Raw genomic sequence first — 19,648 nt, forward strand, 5'->3', positions numbered from 1 at the left:
ACTCAAGGGAAGTAACTTAATTCCGGAGAGTAGAAACGGAAGTTAAAAGTTAGAGAGTTCTTTTCTGTCAGCACATTCTCCGGCGCTCAGTGAAATTCGGGACCGCATGACTTTCAGTGGGCATAAGGCTTCAAGGAATCTCAGCAAGGGGGTGTCTGTTTAGGCTGAAAAAAAAAGAGAAAAGAAACAGAAATTTAAAGCTGATAGTTTTCAGCTAAATATGGAGGGCTGCAGCGGACTCTGGTAGAGCATCGAAGACCCAGCACCTTGTCTTCCTCTGATCCTTTTTGTCGATCATCGGAGAGGGGTGGGGGAGTAGGAACCGAATCCTCTAGGATGGAGTTTTCGATCCCGCTAGGCTGAGGATCTGAAAGGTTAGATTCCAGAGGTGCATTCTGCAGCTGTTGGTTCTCCATCTCCGGATCTGATTCTGCCTCCAAGCTGCTCAGCTTATCACCCAACGGCGATAAGTGGCGTAAGGATACTGTCGTCGCTCGTCCATTATCAAAACGAACATGAGCATAGTTCGGATTGACTTCAAGTAGATCTACGGTCTCGATCAGGGGCTCGTATTTGCTTCCACACACATGCTGCTTTAAAAGGACAGACTTATCGTTTGTAAGCCTGGTGGGCATAGAATCTCCAGTGGCCGATTTCCTTTGGAAATTGAAGAGGCGTTCATGGGGAGTACAATTAGTGGAGGTGGAAAGCAGTGAGCGAGTGCTGTGGAGGACAACATCTAGTACTCTTTCCCGATTTGTAACGTGAAGGTTTCTTGACTGCAGAGCCAGACTTACCGTGAGCCAGATGATACCGTTATATCTTTCCACTTGTCCGTTACCTTGAGGGTTGAAAGCAGTTGTTCGGCTAGTAGCAATGCCTCGAGAAAGCAAGAATCCCTTTAGTTCCTCCGACATGAAAGCAGTTCCGCGATCAGAATGTATAAAAGAAGGGTTTCCAAATATGGAGAATAAGTTAGTTAAGTGTTTCCGGACAGTAGCAGCTGAAACATCGGCCCAGGGAAAGCGAAAGGAAAGCGCGAGTATTCATCAATGACAGTCAGTATGTATCTGTTGCGGGAATTTGAAGGTAATGGTCCTTTGAAATCCACACTTAGTCTCTCAAAAGGCTGACTCGCCTTTCCGAGAGTTTGAGGAGACGTCTTGAGAAACCTGGGTTTTATTTCGGAGCAGACCCGACATGCTTTTTTTTTTTTTTTTTTTTTTTATTTATTACATTTTCACCCCAAACAAGGCAAATTGCCACTTTGGTGTAGGGGGCTATTCTCAGGGGCAACAACTACTGGGGTACTATGTAGGGATTTGGGCAGCAAGGTGTCGGTTCACGTTACACTTGAACTTCTGCATGTCAGTACTGTTGGGGAAGCAGGGACCTGGAATGGAATTCCAGAGTCTTGCGGTTCTGGGGAAAAAACTATTGGAGTAAAAAGATTTTTTACATCTAGGGACCTCTACAGTGTGGGGGTGGGATCTAGTAGCCTGTCGGGTTTGTCGAGGGTGCTCGCGTTGTGGGGGCACAAGTGATTGCAGTTCGTCAGAGCACTCACCACTAAAATACTTGTAGAAAAGGCAGAGGGATGCAACATTTCGTCGATGGAACAGAGGCTGAAGCTTAGATGCCAGTTCAGGGCCTATCAGGTTTGCGACTCTCTTTTGAACCTTGTCAAGGAGCGAGAGACTAGTAGCCGATGCACCAGCCCAGATGTGGCAGCAATACTCCATACATGGGCGAATGGTGGCCTTATAGAGGTACAGGATACTTTCGGGTGTTAGTAGTTTTCTAGCACGGTAGAGAGAGCCTACCTTTCTTGCAGCGGCCCTGGCAATGCCTTCAATGTAATTGTTCCAACTCATGTTTCCTGTGAACGTTAGGCCAAGGAGTTTGAAAGATGGACTCTCAGATAAAGAGTCGTTGGCCATTGCTATGGGTGGTAGAGAGGGTTTCTTGCAATTATTGAATGAAACTAGTTTAGTCTTGGCAGCATTGAACGCGACCAACCACTTTTGTCCCCATTCCACTACAGATTGGAGGTCTTCCTCTAGTGTTTCTGCCATTTCTTTAGAAATGTGTTCATTCGTCTTCCTGTCGTGTCTGCCATAGAGTGTAGTGTCATCAGCATATATACCCATCTCAGAGGCAATGTTGTCGGGGAGGTCATTTATGAATATCAGGAACAATAGAGGTCCAAGGATAGAACCCTGGGGCACTCCCGCATTTATATCATATTGTTTAGATGTGCGATCGTCGAGGACTACCTGGATTTTTCTCTTATCTAAGAAGGATTTAATTATGTTAAGTATTCTACCAGTGATACCGTATGATCTGATTTTACTGAGGAGACCCTCATGCCATACCCTGTCAAAAGCCTTAGATATATCTAGAGCTACCGCTCTGCCTTCCCCCGCTTTGTCCAGTGAATGGTATATACGTTCAGAGATCACAGTGAGGATGTCTGCTGTGGAACGGGCTTGTCTAAATCCATATTGTTTGTCAGTCAGTAGTTTAGCATCTGTAAGATGATGGACTAGAGCATGGTTAATTATGGTCTCAAATATTTTGGCAAAAAGTGGGAGGAGGCTAATGGGGCGATAATTTGATGGGTCTGTCCTTTCGCCAGAATTCTTGAATACTGGTACAACAGAAGCAGTTTTCCAACAGCCCGGAAAGCAGGCTTCATTAAGACATTTGTTGTAGAGTTTGGAGAGAACTGGAGCTACTTCGGCTGAGCACTTTTTTAATAGCACAGCTGGGATAAGATCGGGTCCACATGCTTTTGAGGTGTCAAGGTTTTTTATGATAGCATGCACCTGAGCAGGGGTGGTTTTCAGATCGTCTAGTGTGGCATCTGTCCGCATAGGAAAGTCAGGTAGGGGGTGGTTGGAAGGGTCCAATGTGGAGTTTGAGGCAAACCGACTGGCAAGCATGTTAGCCTTGTCGGTTGCTGATGAGACAACCTCGTGATTGTTGGTTAGTGGGGGAATTGTTGATTGCCCATTATTTACTACACTGTTGTAGATTTTCCAGAAGTCTCGAGTTCCTAGTTTTTGTGCTTCGATGCGCTTTTTAGTGGTTTCCGTAAATTCTCTCTTAGCTGTCGCTATTTCTTTCTTAACGTTATTTCTAGCTTCTATATACTTCAGTTTGTTTGAACTGGACTTATGTCGGTTAAACCTACGATATGCATGCTGCTTTTGAGTAATGGCAGTTGCACAAGTCGACGTAAACCATTGGGGAGAGTGGGGCTTACTATAAAATTTCCGCATGGGAACATGCGCTTCGATTGCAGTTTTGAACCAGTCAGTGGTCTCGTTTGCACATTGTTCAGCAGGGAGAGAGAAAATATTTTTCCATGGAGCATCTCTAATTAGTTCCCTGATGGCTTCCCAGTCAGCCTTATTATAATATTTCGTTGTTTTGAGCACTGGCTCTTCAGTTTTGGGTCTAGAGTTTAGGGCGATTTCAACCATTATCACTGCATGATCAGCGTTCCCGAGTGGGCTGTGGGCCTTCGTTATGCAGTCATCGGGAACTGTGGTCAAAAACAGATCTAGAAGTGATGCGTGTTGTTCTTCCTGGTCAGGGAAACGGGTTGGAAACGTAACAATTTGTGATAGGGAGTGAGGTATAGCGAAGCTATGGGTTGTGCTGCCCGCTGCATCTGTGTGAGTAGAGAATCCAAGCCAGTTTTTGTGGTGGACATTAAAGTCACCAAACACATGTATTTGTGCGCTAGTGTCGAGGGACAGTGCCGTGTCTATGCTGTCAGATACTTTGTTTATTATGGAGCAGTCCTGAGTCGAGGGAGAGCGGTAGAGAAAATAATAGTAGCTAATACTGTGTTGCACGTTTAGTCTAAAGCACATAAAGGCTTGATCATCTGTTTCTAGGTTTGTTTCTCTAGTCAAGGGAAGGGTATTACGAATGTAAACTCCAAGTCCGTGCATATGTCTGTCAGAGTCCTTACGGCAGAGTGGGAGATATCCAGGCATGTTAAAGTGGTTAGAGGGAATGGAGGAGTGTAGGTTAGTCTCACTTAATGCTAAGATATCCGGGGTATTTGTTAAGAGAAATGCTTCAACATCAGCTAAGTTAGTTCTAAGCCCACGGATATTTGTGAATGAGAGCCTCAAGGGAGGAGGCAAGTTGAATTTGTTTGTCCCTAATCCTGGTTTAAGCTTATTTTTAGATTGTACTGTCGTCATATTTTTTTTTAAGAGTTTCAGTAAGGGGAAGCTAAACAAGAGGTTATGCGGAGCTTCAGACATGCATCACAAGTAGACCATCAGCTGACCTTTCTCCAATTAGGATTGTGGCCTCAGGAAAGCCCACCGGGGATGAGTGCAGGGTCCCTTTCCATGCGCGTCATGGCACTGCAAACAACCCGATATTATTCAACTGTTGATGGAGCAGCCGCTCTAAGCGCTACCAAAGAGTTAGGGCTCATTACTACCAGTCGGGAACAGCAGCCAGGAACTGTCAATCCAGTACCCTCAACCCTTTAGAAGAAGGTCAACCCAATCTAATCGCTCAGGCATATCTTATACTCAAGCACTCCCAAATGTTCAGTTTTAGGGGTGGGGCATGCTGGGAATGGGGAAGAACGGCGTTCATTGCCCTAGCCAGGAAACAAGATCTACCGCTGGGTGTTTCTGTCGAATCACTGAGATAGTGTCTCTGCGCTTGACTAATAGGCAAAGAAGGAGTATGGAAGCCGGGCGATAGACAGAGCCTATCTTCTCCTTAAGCAATTTAGGTTTGCAAACCGGTGAATTTGTTTGAGTCACCAGCTCTAGGAAGGTTGTCATCCAAGACTGAAGAGGCCTCTCTCCCCTTTGGTTTAGTTTCAGAGTTTTCCTTCTCCTAGACGGATGATCTGGGAAGACCTACTGGGTCCGTCAGCCCTGAGAGGGTTTTCTCCGCGCCTAGGTTCTAATCCAGGTATTTCTGCGACCCCGCGTTGTTAGTGTTACTGGGTTAGTTTGTGGGGGATTATATCTCTACTGATTAGTTACACTCCTCAAAGTGATTTAGGGACATGCTATTTACTTGTTAATGGATAAAGGGGGTGGGTGAAGTTCATGCAGTGTAAGCGTCTATGTTTGTAAGAGGGCTTGTTAGGGAGGAGATAATGTGATTTTAGTCTTACCCTTTTTTTTTATTTTATTAATGTTAGCTTAGGTCTAGTATAGTGTTACAGTATGAGTAGGTATTAAGAATTGAGCTACGAGTTGTGCCAGAGCTATTTTAGATGATAGGAGGGTTAAGATGTAAGTGCAATATAGCATGGATAAGACAGCAAGTTTTGAGTCATGCGTAATTAGGTGAATAGATATATGGGCAGGTTTTCAGTAGGTGCGAATAGAGTTGAAGTTGTAGGTATTTTTTAGTAAGAGTCATGGGGCGTTTTGCATAACAAGGAGTGTCGTTTCAATAACGTAATTAATCGTTGCAAAACTCGAGGAGACAGTTGTGTAGTGCATATCGCTTTGTGTCTGGGTACTTTGGCTGTTAAGTACCTGCCTTTGTGTGCATAGGCTGTTAAGTCCCTTACTGGATAGGAATGAGCTGTAATGCATGCCTTAGAGGTAGAAATGTATAGATGTTTAGTGATGGCTATTAAAACAGTTTGCATGTGAGGGATTAGGGGCTGGAAGTTAGCGATTCCACTACAGATGCGGAGCAATGTGGGAGTTTAGTAGCGGATAGGTTGGAAGGAGTAGATTGTTAGCGTTCAAGAGAAGAGGGGTTATTTATTTACAGATGGATTTCCATTAGGATTTGAGTTACAGGTAAGGTTTAGTTTGAAGAAGGGAGGAATTTTTTTTATTTTTTTTATTATGCATGCAGGTAAGACAAACGCAATCGTCTTGGAGGTAAAATGTATAAGATTTAGTAGCTAGCTATTAGGTTTTTCCCTCCCAGTTATAGGGACAGCTAGTTCTTTGTAACTGCTCTCACATCTTCCACAGAGTATGGGAGATTTTTGGTTTTGACGAAGTGTACTATCCTGGTTACCCCCGGATGGCATACATCTGTGTGCAAAGAGTGTAATTTGTCAGCAGAGGTGGTAGAAGAACAAATTCGAGACAAGGCGTCTGCAGCGGCATTCTGTTTCCCTGGACGATAAGTGATATCGTAACTAAAACAGGCAAGCTCCAGCTTCCATCTTGTAATCTTCTCATTTTTTATTTTACTCTTTCCCTTGAGACCGATTTTTGGTCAGTGATCAATTTGAAATGCTTCCCCATCAGTAAATGTCGCCATTTTCGGATCCCTTCTACAATTGCATAGGCCTCCTTTTCAACTGCAGAATGCTTCTGCTCCGCGAGGGTTAAAGTTCTTGAAAAGAAGGCCACTGGTCGAGAGTTCTGGGTTAGGGAGGCAGCGATAGCATGCTCTGAAGTATCGGTTCCGACCTCGAGGGGAAGAGAGGAGTCTATGGCTACTAGGGATGATTTCGCAATTTCTTTCTTCAGTTCTCTAAAGGCGTTGGTTTGTTCCTTAGTGAAAGGAAACTTGGTAACTTTGGTAAGAGGGTGCAATTTCTCAGAGAAGTTGGATATCTATTTTGAATAATGAGAAAACATCCCCATCGCTCGACGAAGAGAAGGAAGGTCTGGAGGAAGAGGCAAGTCCACCAAACCTGTGAGCTTGCTAGAGTCTGGTTTTACTGAACCTTTGCTTATAGTGTACCCAAGCAGGTCTACAGAAGCAAGGGAGTAGTGACACTTGTTTTCGTTCAGGGTTAGTCCATACTTCGCCACTGCCTTCATAAAGCTTTGTAAATTGGTATCCTGCTCAGCCTGATTTTCTCCACAAACTGTAACGTTGTCGATGTAGGCGAAGATTCCTCGGAGGTCCTCTCGTTTGATAATATCATCGATGACTCGTTGGAACCTGGCTACTCCATTGGTTACTCCGAACGGAATCCGACGAAACTGGTAGAGGGATTCAGAAGCTTCAAAGGCGGTATACTTTCGTTCTTCCGGTTTGATGGCAACTTGATGATAGGCACTGGTTAAATCAAGAGTGCTAAACACTTGGTAAGTGGCAATCTCATTTAGCATATCCTCCATTCGAGGAAGAGAATAAGCGTCCAGGAGAGTGAAACGATTTATCGTTTGGGAGTAATCCACAGCAATCCCCTTCTTATGATTCTCAGGAGAAACTACAAGAGTTTGAGCCACGGAGATTGAGAGGGTTCTATAATACCTTCCTTTAGCATACGAGTTATTTCGGATTTAATAAATTCGGCATCAGGTAGGGTATCTCTCCCGGATTCAACGGCTATTGGGCGACAGTCGGCGGTTAAATTTGTAAAGAGAGAGAGGGGTAATGAAAATTTTTAATGGCGGTTAGCTCACAAACAGAGAGGGGGAGGGGTCCTCTGAAAGGTATTTCTACTGACGAATGTCGGTTTAAAAATTTATGCCTGAGAATAATGTCACTGCATAAGTCTGCCATAATTGACAGTTTGATATTATTGTACACCCTTCCTTTCAGACTGAGAGATACAACACAATGTCCAAGAGTAGTAGATGTATGAGAACTACTAGCCATTAAGATCCTCTCCGAACTTGACAAGACTGCTAATCCGAGCTTCTTAACTTTATCAGGGTGGATGAAATTTTCGGAGCTCCCGGTATCGACGAGTATACTCATAGGTTCACCTCTGATTTTTCCCCACAAGGACGAACGAGATAGGCTTTTTGAGGAATTAAAACAAGGAACCAAAGAAGCAAGAAGAGACTCACCGTAATTCGTAGCAGCCGCCGTTGGAGATCTACAGACACGTGCAAAATGCCCCTTCTTCTTGCAGTTTTTGCATATCGAGTTTCTGGCGGCACAACTCGCCCTGTTATGCTTTGGTTTTCCACAGAAGAAGCATTTCTGCCCCGGGAGTGCCGCTGCCGTGGGTTGCTCCTCATGCTCAGTCTGGTTGTTCTTGTCCTCTCCGTTTTTAGCAGCAGATATGGACGCAGTCAAAGAGTCTGACTGGGCGTAAATAGATAGCTGTTTTTGAGCGGACTCCAACGTGAGCGCTTGGTCATACGTCATGTGTAAGTCGAATCTCTTGTTTTCCAAAAGTCTTTGTCTTATGTCGGATGATGAAATCCCGTTTATGAACGCGTCCCTTGTGTATTCGTCCCTCGCCTGTATGGCCGTCACGGCCTGAAATTCACAGTCCTTGGCAAGTTCTTTCAATGACTGTAGATACTGGTCCAGTGGTCCACACTTTCATTTGTTCGTTGTCGACGAGTAGCCAATAAATGCCGACAGAGGATGACGTTTTTGGGTTGAACGAAAACCTCCTCGAGGGCGTTCATGGCTGTCCGATAGTCGTTGTTGTCCGAGATATATTTATATATTGTCGGAGACATCAAGTTCATTAACAGGTTTGATTTCGACTCGTCCGTAAGGGGTGAACAGTTAACCGCTTCTAGGAATATCGTGAACGACCGCTTCCAGTGTATCCACGTGTCGGCAGCGTCCATTTTTGTGGGATCCAAATCCAGCCGTTCAGGATTCAGGAACTTCTCTATTGTTTGTGTTTTAGTTGTTCTTAGTAAAATAAATTGTAATGAAAAAACTTCGATTATTAGCTTTATTTTACTATGAATAGACCCGGGGAACGAGAAAAGAAAAAAGGAAACGAAGAGAAACGAAGGAAAACTCAAGGGAAGTAACTCACTTCCGGAGAGTAGAAACGGAAGTTAAAAGTTCGAGAGTTCTTTTCTGTCAGCACATAAGGCAAGACAATAAAATCATGCCGAATCCAATCGTTAACTAAAAAAATCTGAGAGCCATCAACATTTGGCCAAGAGAAAAATCCTCTTGTCTTGATATCTCATAGTAGATTTTTATAGCAAAAACAACTTATGTAAAGCGCTTATCAAACAGGTTGCTGTGAAATGTATATTTAAATAGAATACTGTATCGTTTATATCGAATTCGAAAATCTGTATCGATGGGTGTAACTTTCTCTTGTTTTGTACAGCAATGCTGATGATTGTTCCGGGTTATTTTTAATATAATTTCTCACTTTGCCCAGAAGTTTTGATATTTCATAGATTTTTATAGCAAAAACAACTTATGTAAAACGCAGGTTGTGAAATTTACATTTAAACAGAATATCGTTTTATATTGAATTCGAAAATCTGTATGAATGGATGAAGTTTGCTCTTGTTTTGTATGTGCATGCTGATGAATCAAAAACGTATTTTAAAATGTTATTAGAAAACATAATGTGTTATGTCCCTTGGATCGGTGTGAGTTGTCCCCCTTTGTCCAATGTTTATAATGTAAACTCTCGGACGTAAACGTGAATAAACGAGACTTGGTCAGTCGGCCATGTTGGTCTGAACAATCACACATCCCTGTCCTGTTATTATTAATAGAAACCTGACATAACATAGTGTCAGAACAAGGGATTTACTAACAAATGTGAGCAAAATACGGGGAAAGAGTTATACTAAATATCGAGCCTAAGAGCCGTTAAAAAAAAAGAAAGAAATATGTGAAGTTCCATAATAACCCCCCAGTATGAATAGCAACGTGAGTCCACCAGAGGCCTTTCCATTCGACCAACTCGAGTCATGGGAAAAATGGATACGACGGTTCAACCGTTACCGGACAGTGTCCAGCCTTGACGAAAAACCAAATGCTTTTCAAGTGGACATCCTAATATATTGTATGGGTGATAAAGCCAAATACATTTTCGCTACATTCAAACTTGCACCCGAGGAAGCCCAGAACTTCAATATAGTGGTAGCAAAGTTCAATGACCATTTCAAGGGTGATACGAACGTAATTTATGAACGGGCCAGATTCAACCGAAGGTGTCAAGAGGAAGGTGAGTCCATTGATTCATTCATCACTAACCTCCACACACTAGCTAAAAACTGCAATTTTCGAGACCTGCACGAGGAATTAATTCGTGATAGAATTGTAGTTGGGTGCACAGATCCTAAGCTATCACTAAGTCTGCAAATGATTCTGGACCTCACCTTGGATGGGGCCATCAGATGCGTACGACAGAGTGAAACAATAAAATCACACTCCTGCGGTCCCCAGAACATATCGTTGGTGAAGATCTAGCTGACAATAATATTGCAGTCCACTATGTTAGTGACAACCGAATTTGCAGACAAGGTCAGGGTAAACACATGACAAGGACCTCGAAGAGTTAGCAACAGCGTTCGTCCACACCATGATGGAATTTTTGGATCAAGTAAAGAATAGATACCCTGTAGCAGACGACGCCGCCTAGCGGTGACAAGCGCACATTTCAACTAACACCGGTGATTCGACCTTAACATTGGCACACGCACATAGCGTCGGTTGTTTGTAAACACGTAAAATAGCAAACATGCTCGAATATTCGCCAGCAATTTTTTTTTTTTTAATATATTTACAAAACTTTTGAAGATTTAAATGAAAAATATATATTTACAAAACATTTTTTTTAAGTAAGTAATAAAATGAACGTATTTAAATAAAAGATATTTAAATAAATGGGTGTCTTCTGTTTCGGATTTTGTCGACCAAGATTGATTTTTATGTACCATGTTTTTTTTTTGGGGGGGGGGGGTTCTGTGTGCGTTTTTAAGACAATTCAGTATTTATTTAATTATTCTTTAAAACATTAACTTCAGCGACAATTAATATATTTTTAAAATAATATTTTTAAATATTAAATTGTGACGAATATTCGCGAGCAAGATTAAAAAAAAAATGGGTGTCTTTCTGAGTGCCCACTCAGAAAGACACCCATTTTTTTTTAAATATATTTACAGGACTTTTTAGTAACTGTTTTATTCTTTTTATCAAACAAAAATAGAACTTTTATAATGACATATGTTATGGACTGTTTTTCAAACATCGTAATTTTCAAATTAAAGTTAGTTTTATTTTTTAAAAAAAAAGAAAAAAGGACGAGGTATTTTTTTTAAAATTAAATTATAAACTTTATTTGAACTTTCAACAAACTTTTACAGACATAAAAAATAGACTTTATAGATATTTTATATTAATTTTTTTAAAAATATATTTAACGAATATATTGTTGAATAAAATTTCAAAGTAATAAATGGTGAAAAAAAATATCTCGAAAAGAAAAAAAAACCTCGTCATTTTTTTTTTAATAAAACTTTAATTTTAAAATTTCGATGTTTAAAAAACAGTCCATAATATATATTTCATTATAAAAGTTCTATTTTTGTTTGATAAAAAAGAATAAAACAGTTAATAAATACAAAAAAAAAAAAAAAGTCCATTAAGTTCAAATAAAAACTGTTTGAATAAAACTTATAAAAAAAAGGTTCATTATTATTTATTTATTTATTTATTATTATTATACAATTCAATGTTTATTTAAATTGCGATGTATGTCGGTGGTTAGTGAAGGAGAAATCCTTCTAGGCCTAGGCAATTTTTATGCCTAATAAAATCACAAGCATAAACAATCGAGATTTGGTCGCAAAAATCCGAAACAGAAAGACACCCATTTATTTAAATATCCTTTATTTAAATACGTTCGTTTTGTTATTTACTTAAAAAAAATGTTTTGTAAATATATATTTTTTCTTTTGAATCTTCAAAAGTTTTGTAAATATATATGAAAAAAAATTGTTGGCGAATATTCGAGCATGTTTGCTATTTGACGTGTTTAAAAACAACCGACGCCATGTGCTTGTGCCAATGTCAAGGTCGAATCACCGGTGTTAGTTGAAATGTGCGCTTGTCACCGCCAGGCGGCGTCGTCTTCTGTCAGGGTATCTATTCTTTACTTGATCTGAATTTTTATCTGCCACAGAAAAACGTCTGAAAGAGCTGGAGGAAGCCACTAAAACTGATGAAATCAGCAACTGCATATTACAATATGTAAGAAATGGTTGGCCATCAAAGGATCATGTCCCAGCATCAATTAAACCCTATTGGGCCTACCGTGGCAGCATCACGTGTGAGAATGGATTACTGATGTATGGCACACGGATCATAATCCCATCGCTACTGAGACCGACTATTATTGCCAAAATCCACTCTGATCATCAGGGAATTACCAGGTGCAGACATAGAGCTCGCCAGTCCGTATGGTGGCCAGGACTATCTGAACAAATCAAAAGAACTGTAGAAAACTGTCCAAGATGCGCCGAGCTAAGACACCAACCGCCTGAACCCCTCATGACAACTGAGCTTCCAACAAGACCATGGCACACTGTAGCCTCTGATCTGTTTGAGTTGAAAGGCAGCAGCTATATCATACTTGTCGACTACTTCTCTCGATATGCAGAAATCGCCATGCTTACATCAATGACTTCCAGCGCAACGATACAGAGTTTTAAAGCTATTTTTGCCAGACATGGGGTACCTGTCATCCTAAGAACAGACCCAGGAAGCCAGTACACTTCGAAGGACTTTGCCAAGTTCACAGCTGACTGGGGTTTCCAGCACGTTACAAACAGTCCCCGCTATTCCCAAAGCAACGGAGCTGCAGAAGCTTGTGTGAAAACAATGAAGAGAATGTTAAAGAAGGCAAAAGACCCATATCTTTCTTTGCTTGCACACAGAGCGACACCAATGGACTGTGGGTTTAGCCCCAGCGAACTGTTAATGGGCCGACGTCTGAGGACAAACGTCCCGACTCTCCCGGATCTACTAAACCCCAGTTGGCCCGATCTTGAGAATTTTAGACAGAGGGAAAGGAACCAGAAGGCTCAACAGCAACTCACACACTGCCTATCAAAAAAAAGCTAAAGAGCTACAATCACTCGAAAATGGCACACCGGTATGGGTCAGAAGCTCCAACCCCCCAAACCAGGAAGGCATCATTGTTGGAATGGCAAATACACCACGTTCCTACATTCTACGGACCAAAGAAGAAGGGACAATAATCTGACGCAATCGACGACACATTGTACCCAAACCACCAGAAATGGTCGAGGCTCACACATCGGAGACCCATGAAGACAGTCATCTACCTAGGGAAGAAACAGTCAAAACAGCATGCCCCACTCTCACCTCTCAAGAGTATACAACAACCAGATCTGGGCGTCAGTCAAGACCACCTATTAAACTAGACCTATAATATATGTATATACAAATATATATATATATATATATATATATATATATATATATATATATATATATATATATATAAAAGTAAATAAATGAACTCTTTTCTTTTAATAGATATATCAAGTGTGTGTGTGTGTGTGTGTGTGAGAGAGAGAGAGACCATATAGTAAAAGAACATTAAACATTATTAAATTAAAAAAAAAGGGGAGATGTTATGTCCCTTGGATCGGTGGGAGTTGTCCCCCTTTGTCCAATGTTTATAATGTAATCTCTCGGACGTAAACGTGAATAAACGAGACTTGGTCAGTCGGCCATGTTAGTCTGAACGATCACACATCCCTGTCCTGTTATTATTAATAGAAACCTGACATAACATAATGAGTTTTCACTTCTACATCTTACATTAAAGTTCCTTTCATACCTGTTACAAATGAGTTGATATTGACAATATTATATTATGACGCAATATTGTTCGTTATTTTAAATGTTTTTCATTTGAAAAGACAATAATTTAAACTGTAAAGTAACTAATTGTCAATTTCTATCTGAAAATGCTTTGAATAAACGAACTCTTAACACCGGTATTGCTCAGGATTCTTTAGATAATAATGAAGTCAATGAAAGGAAATCTCATTTTAAAATTTAATAAACAACTATATTTATCATCCTCGTTAGTTGCATGTACATGAGAAAAACAGGTTAGGAGAGTTCAGTGTTCATGCGCGCTTGTATTTATAGTAGTTGTGAACAGAGTTCCTGATGTGGAGACGAAGATTAGACTTTAGTCAGGCTTGTTGATGGAGAAAGAAAGAGAAAGCTGTTCAGCATATACGTGGTAGGGGCGTGCGTCCGATAGTAGAGATGAGACAAAGGTTAGTGTCTCGTGGTAGAAAAGAGTACATGTGTGAAGCGCACATGGCAGCTTGAAGGTCGCCATGTAAGCTTCTTTTACTCACGTCGGTCTGGGAACAAAACCCCAAACTTAATCTGCTGCCCAGCAGGATGAGGGGGCAAGAGACTTAACAGTTTCAGATTTCGCCCTTTATGTAATCGGTCACGTGATTGAGAGCTGGCTTGTGATTGAACAAGCCAGGGAGAAAATGGATTTAAATTTCGAGCTGCGAGAATTAGCTCCTGTTTGTGATTGTAGCAAGTTTCGGCTGCTACAATTCTTTTTACTGTAATTTTTCACGTTTTGTTTACCTATGCCGTTTTTACAAAATTGAGGATTGTAGTCAAACTTTTGACCTCATGTTATTTTATATGATAGGATTGATTTATTTAAAGTATTGTTGTGGTAGGATCCACCTAATTAGCATACGTGGAGTGTCAAGCATAGTTTTTTCATTACATTTTCACCGCAAACAAGGCACATTGCCACGTTTATGTAGGGGACTACTATCAGGGACATAAGCTACAGGAGTACTATGTAGGGATTTGGGCAGCAAAATGTCGGTTAACGTTACACTTGAAATCCTGCATGTCAGTATAGTTGGGGAAGCAGGAACATGGAAGAGAATTCCAAAATATAGCAGTTCTGGGGAAGAAACTACTGGAGTAGAAGGCTCTATTACATCTTGGGATCTCTACTGGGAAGGGGTGGGATTTAGCTGCTTGTCGGGTTTGTGGGGGGTATTTACGTCTAGTGAGTAGAAGTACTTGCAGTCCATCGTACCATAAATATTGGAGAAACCCAATGGGATACTCAAAGAGAAAATGAGATTGAGAGTCGACGACTATCCAGCCGACACCAAGGACGGTCACCCCATGACTATACCAATGGACTCTATGTAAATATTGTATATTCTTTCTTGCTCTCAATCTGTTCTATTTTACTTTTATGTTTCCACGTGCTCAGTCGAGTTTCAACAAGTATAAAGGAAGAAAATTTGCTAAATTGAAGTTTTGTGTTTTGGGCAGAATTGTTCGTAATCTTCATTTCACATCCATTTTAAAATAAGATGGTTCCGAAAGTTTTGTCTGTTATAGTGATATGTTGCTTTTACATCATGTTGAGTTGTCATTTGGAGTTGAACATGAGCAAAAATAACATAACTGTGTAACAATGTTTGTGTAATTTGAAATTCCCACTCACACAAAAAAATTAATTAGATACATTTTCTCATAACAACACGCATTATTCTTTTCTTGTCCTTTGTTAGTAGCGGCCAGGTGAGATGTAACTCCAAGATACCACATTCGCTTTTCGATAAACGTATCCCCACCAAACAACTCTCTTTATATTAAAGAATTTTCTTTGAATAAATTGATTTTTTTACTCCAGCAGTAATCTCTTGTCTTATTAAACTCATAAACATAATGCCAGAAATGATTAACAGTTAAAATTTATGATCATAATATTAGTAAAAACATGTTATCTTGTCAACTCTAGAGTTGTAAGACATGTTTAGTTTCAGAACAGTATGGTTAGGTGTTCTACACAAGTCCTGGAGGTGACTGGTTCTCAGTAGACAGTTGTCGAGTTGGAATCCACGGAGTAAAAGATTCTTCCCGTGTTGGAACAAAGAAAACATGCAAAGTTGCCACAAAAAAATGTTTAATATTTATGGAGCAATAGGTGTATCAGAATTTGGGGGGAATTTCTGACACCCCTACCACGAAACTGCGAATTTCTCTTTTAAAAGTGTGTTGTTTATTTTCTTTATGAAATATATTTTTAAAAAAATTACTATTAAAGTTGTTTAAAAATAATAAAAATATTATTTTTTATTTAAAAATAATAGAAATATTATTTTTTATTAAAAAAAAACAGTGTTTACAAAGTGCCGGCGCGCCTTCATGCAGCCATTTTTTTTTAAGTAATAAAATCAATTGAACTTTACGAGTTAATCTTTTTCAATATTTAACATTGAAAAATCTATCCAAATTTTTCTAATGGTTAAATTTTTACGATATTTTCAGGGTCAATGTGAAATTTTATACTCTTTCCAATAAACCGAATACAATATCTTAGACAAACGTTTTTTTTAATTCACCCCCATATTAAAATGTCTATTAAAACTTTAATAATTAATTTATGTACCAACGTTTTATATATCTCAAATTGAAGATAAAAGATCAATAAATAATATATTCAAATTTAAAACAAAAAAAGGAGAGTTTTTTTTTTAGAAATATACCTGTAAAGTCCAAAGTGTAAAACCTTTTTTTTTTAAACCACGTTGTTGTTTTTTAATGAAACCTTATAATCTTCTTAGATTGTACAGAAAGTTTCGTTTTATTATGAAAATTATGTCTATTTCATTCAATGTTTTTTTTTTTTAGATATTTAAAAATAAAATCACTCCATAAAGGGGAAATTAAATATATTAAATCAAAAACTCGTGTATTTTTTAAGAAAAGAATAAAAATATATTTCTTGAACTGTTTTTTTTAAGGCAAAAAATTATAAATAAAATGTGACTAGTTTTCAGGTATGGAGGCACAAATTTCTTTATGCGCAAAGGTAGACGGCTAACACTTACTTCTATCCACTGGTAATTAAAAACAATAACAACTACTTCCAGTTTTAAATAAAAACGTAAAATGTTTGCATTATGGCGGGTTTTTCAAATAGGCGCTTAAAAATTATTTTATTTAAAAAATAAATGGATTTTAAAATATAAATATGGATAAAATCTTAACAATTTGTTTTAATTTATATCGATTTTTTATAATCGACCTAAGTTAAATTTCGTTTATTTTCTTCAATTTTTTTTAAAAAGAAAACCGATTTATCAAAACAAATATTGCATAATTTGTTATTAAACCTGTTATTTCTTTTTAAATTTGGTCTTTGTTCCTTTAATTGAAAAAAAATTAGGGTTTGAATTACATTTTTCGAGTATTTATAAGCTTGGAAAGACAGGGGGTCGAATTATTTAATATTTTTCAGTCATTCGTAAGGTAAGTTTCTGACATACATAATGGAGCAATTCTGTTTTCTGATTGGTTGGTAGCAGAATGTGAATTAATTTTATTCGTCAATTCATAGCAGCATGGTTTATAAATAGAATCTCTCGACTCCGCGGGATACTACCCTTTATAAGTCAAAAGCATTGAAACATCAACACCAAAAACATTCATGGAAACGCGAAAAGCATTTTTCTTATCAAAACTTCTATTCTTTTATGTGCGAAAAAAATGACTACACCTACAGACATGGCAAATATCTTTTTAAAGATGAACGACGCTTTGTTCTTCACTTTAAGGAAGATAAAAGTAACAAAAAACTGAATTTTAAAAATTATCGTTTGTGCACAACCAAATTTTGAATATTTCTGTAAAATTGTATTCTAATTGAAAACGTAATTTATGTTTCAAAATCAGATACTTCCATAATATTTATATAAAATATCTTTCTACTTAGAATAACGTGACATATTGACAAAAAAAAGAAGGCAATTGTTATAAGTGTAGGCATATACAGAGATATCATCAGAAATAAATTATACAAGTACATAATGATCAAAATATTAAATATAAATTATAATTTATCTTTACATCATCACCACTCTGATCCCCATCTGACATCAATTGAAATGAATGGATCTCGCCTGGAGGAGGTTCCATGTTTTGACAAGCTCCTGATCTGAAATGGAACACTGATATATATCCTGCGGTGGGTCGCCGTAATAAAAGGATATTCAAGAAAGTTATTCCACCAGGGAAATAAATGGATAAAGAGGTTCTGAAGTAATAAAGAATTAGAGAAGTTTATTGAGAATATTTACAGAGACAGCATGTTACGTTTTTTAAGTGTTCCCGCCCAGGGAAGGCTCTCACAACTGGTGACCGGTGATAACGTTCTTTCGATAAAAAGTTCCGGCGGTGAATTTATCATCTCGCCATAACACCTCCCCCTAAGACAATTTCTCCCAAGAGAATTTGGCTTAATATCGTTTGCTTTTTTGGCTTGGGGCTCAGCCGGTTAACTTTTCTTTTCACCCTTGTACTTTTTCTCCTCGATATCGTTTGTGTGGGTGGAGTTGGTGGAGAAGCTGGAACTCTCAAATCTGGAGTAAGTTCTGTTAAGGGTTGGGGAATATTAAAAGAATCATATAAAACCTCTAGGGGCAGGTCATTTTCTTCTGCCTGTTTGTAGTCATCAGTGTGTCGAGGTCTTAGCTGATTTATATGCCTGCGACAGTCAAATTTATTACTTCTTACAGAATATAGCATGTGTCCGATTCTTTTCATGATAATCCCCTCCTCCCAAAAATTTTTTCCACTCCTGTAATCCAGGAAGAATATTCTGTCACCAGATTTGTAAAACCTTGTTGGGAAATTTTCTTTTGTTGTTGTTACTCTGGTTGCACTTGGTAAAATTCTGTCAAATACAGATCTGATTTTCCGTGCAAACATCAGTTCGGCTGGTGACGAACCGGTATCAGTGTTTGAGTTCGGAGTTATCCTGTACACCGATAAAAATTGTTCAAGACTCTTCTCGTCAGTGTCCATACCTTGGTTTTTCTTCAAGGCTCTTTTGAATGTATCGACGAACCTCTCTGCTAGGCCATTTGACCTTCGGTGGTAGATTGCCGTTGTTAAATGTTCAATGACTAGAGCCTTGCAGAATTCTTCAAATTCTTTGCTGGTAAATTGGGTGCCGTTGTCGCTGACAATAGTTTTAGTCACTCCAAAACGACTGAAGAGAACTCTTAGTGCATCTATTGTACTCATCGAAGTAGGGTGTTTGTATTTAAACACTTCTGGCCATTTTGTGAAACTGTCGACGACCACTAAGAAATAATGTCCATTTAAAGGACCTGCATAATCGATATGTAACCGAGTCAACAGTTTATCAGTCTTTGGCCACGGTTGTATCTGCACAGGTGGTGCCTTTGCTGCTAGCTGACACCCTTGACACTCTCTTACGAGTTTTTCAATGTCCTGGTCCATCCTAGGCCAATACGTATATCCACGCATTAAAGCTTTCATTCTCGACATGCCTAGATGACTACTATGAAATTCTTTTAAAATTCTTCTCTGAAGCATAGTCGGTATGGCGACTCTGACTGCGTACATCAAGGTTTGAGCTTGAAACTTGCAACTCTGTCTTCGTCCAATTCGTTAATGCCTCTCTCAAGTTGACTCTTTCCACCTACAAAGTTCGTTCCTTGGTCACACTGTATTTGTTTCACTGCGCCCCTGAGAGCTATTAAGGAGATTTTGGGTTCGTCACCAAAATCCGCTTTTCATGGTAACAAAAAGGAAAGAAAAAAAGGTGAAAAAGCATTTATGGCAAATTTCTCGGAACGAGTAACTAGAGGAAATGAGCAAAAGAAATACAGACCCGAATAAGTTTAAAATTATCCAAGTTTATTAAAACAAAAGGTTAGCAATTGCCTTTATATCCAATGGCTGGTGTTAAAAAACCCTTAAGAAACATTTAAAATACATATTAAAAAAATACAAAAAAAGACGTCAATCCTTACTTGCAAGAAAGGTTGAAAGAAAAGAACATATAAAAAACGGAAAACAATCCTTGTTTAGAATTCAGTCCTTTTTAACAAAATGTTCAGTGTTTCTTTGACAAAATGTTATT

At 39.0% G+C, this 19,648-nt stretch overlaps 1 protein-coding gene across 1 annotated transcript; it reads right to left on the reverse strand.

Moving 5' to 3' along the window:
* Nucleotides 1-6,584: 6,584 nt before the first annotated feature.
* LOC145269204 (uncharacterized) lies at nt 6,585-8,079 on the reverse strand. Its single transcript, XM_080124823.1, has 2 exons — nt 7,386-8,079; nt 6,585-7,189 (listed from the first exon to the last, which is right to left on the reverse strand). Exons 1-2 carry the CDS (start codon nt 8,077-8,079, stop codon nt 6,585-6,587), a joined length of 1,299 nt encoding a protein of 432 aa, XP_079980949.1.
* Between the last annotated feature and the right edge of the window lie 11,569 nt (nt 8,080-19,648).

This window comes from Euprymna scolopes, chromosome 45 (assembly GCF_053919585.1).
Source record: "Euprymna scolopes isolate OS-2025 chromosome 45, ASM5391958v1, whole genome shotgun sequence".
NCBI classification, from domain to species: Eukaryota; Metazoa; Mollusca; class Cephalopoda; order Sepiida; family Sepiolidae; genus Euprymna; species Euprymna scolopes.

Coding starts and splice junctions, on each gene's coding strand:
- LOC145269204 (XM_080124823.1), bottom strand. CDS start 8,079: ATGACGTATGACCAAGCGCTCACGTTGGAGTCCGCTCAAAAACAGCTA. Junction 7,190..7,385: donor ACCCCTCCCCCTCTCTGTTT/GTGAGCTAACCG, acceptor AAACTCTTGTAG/TTTCTCCTGAGAATCATAAG.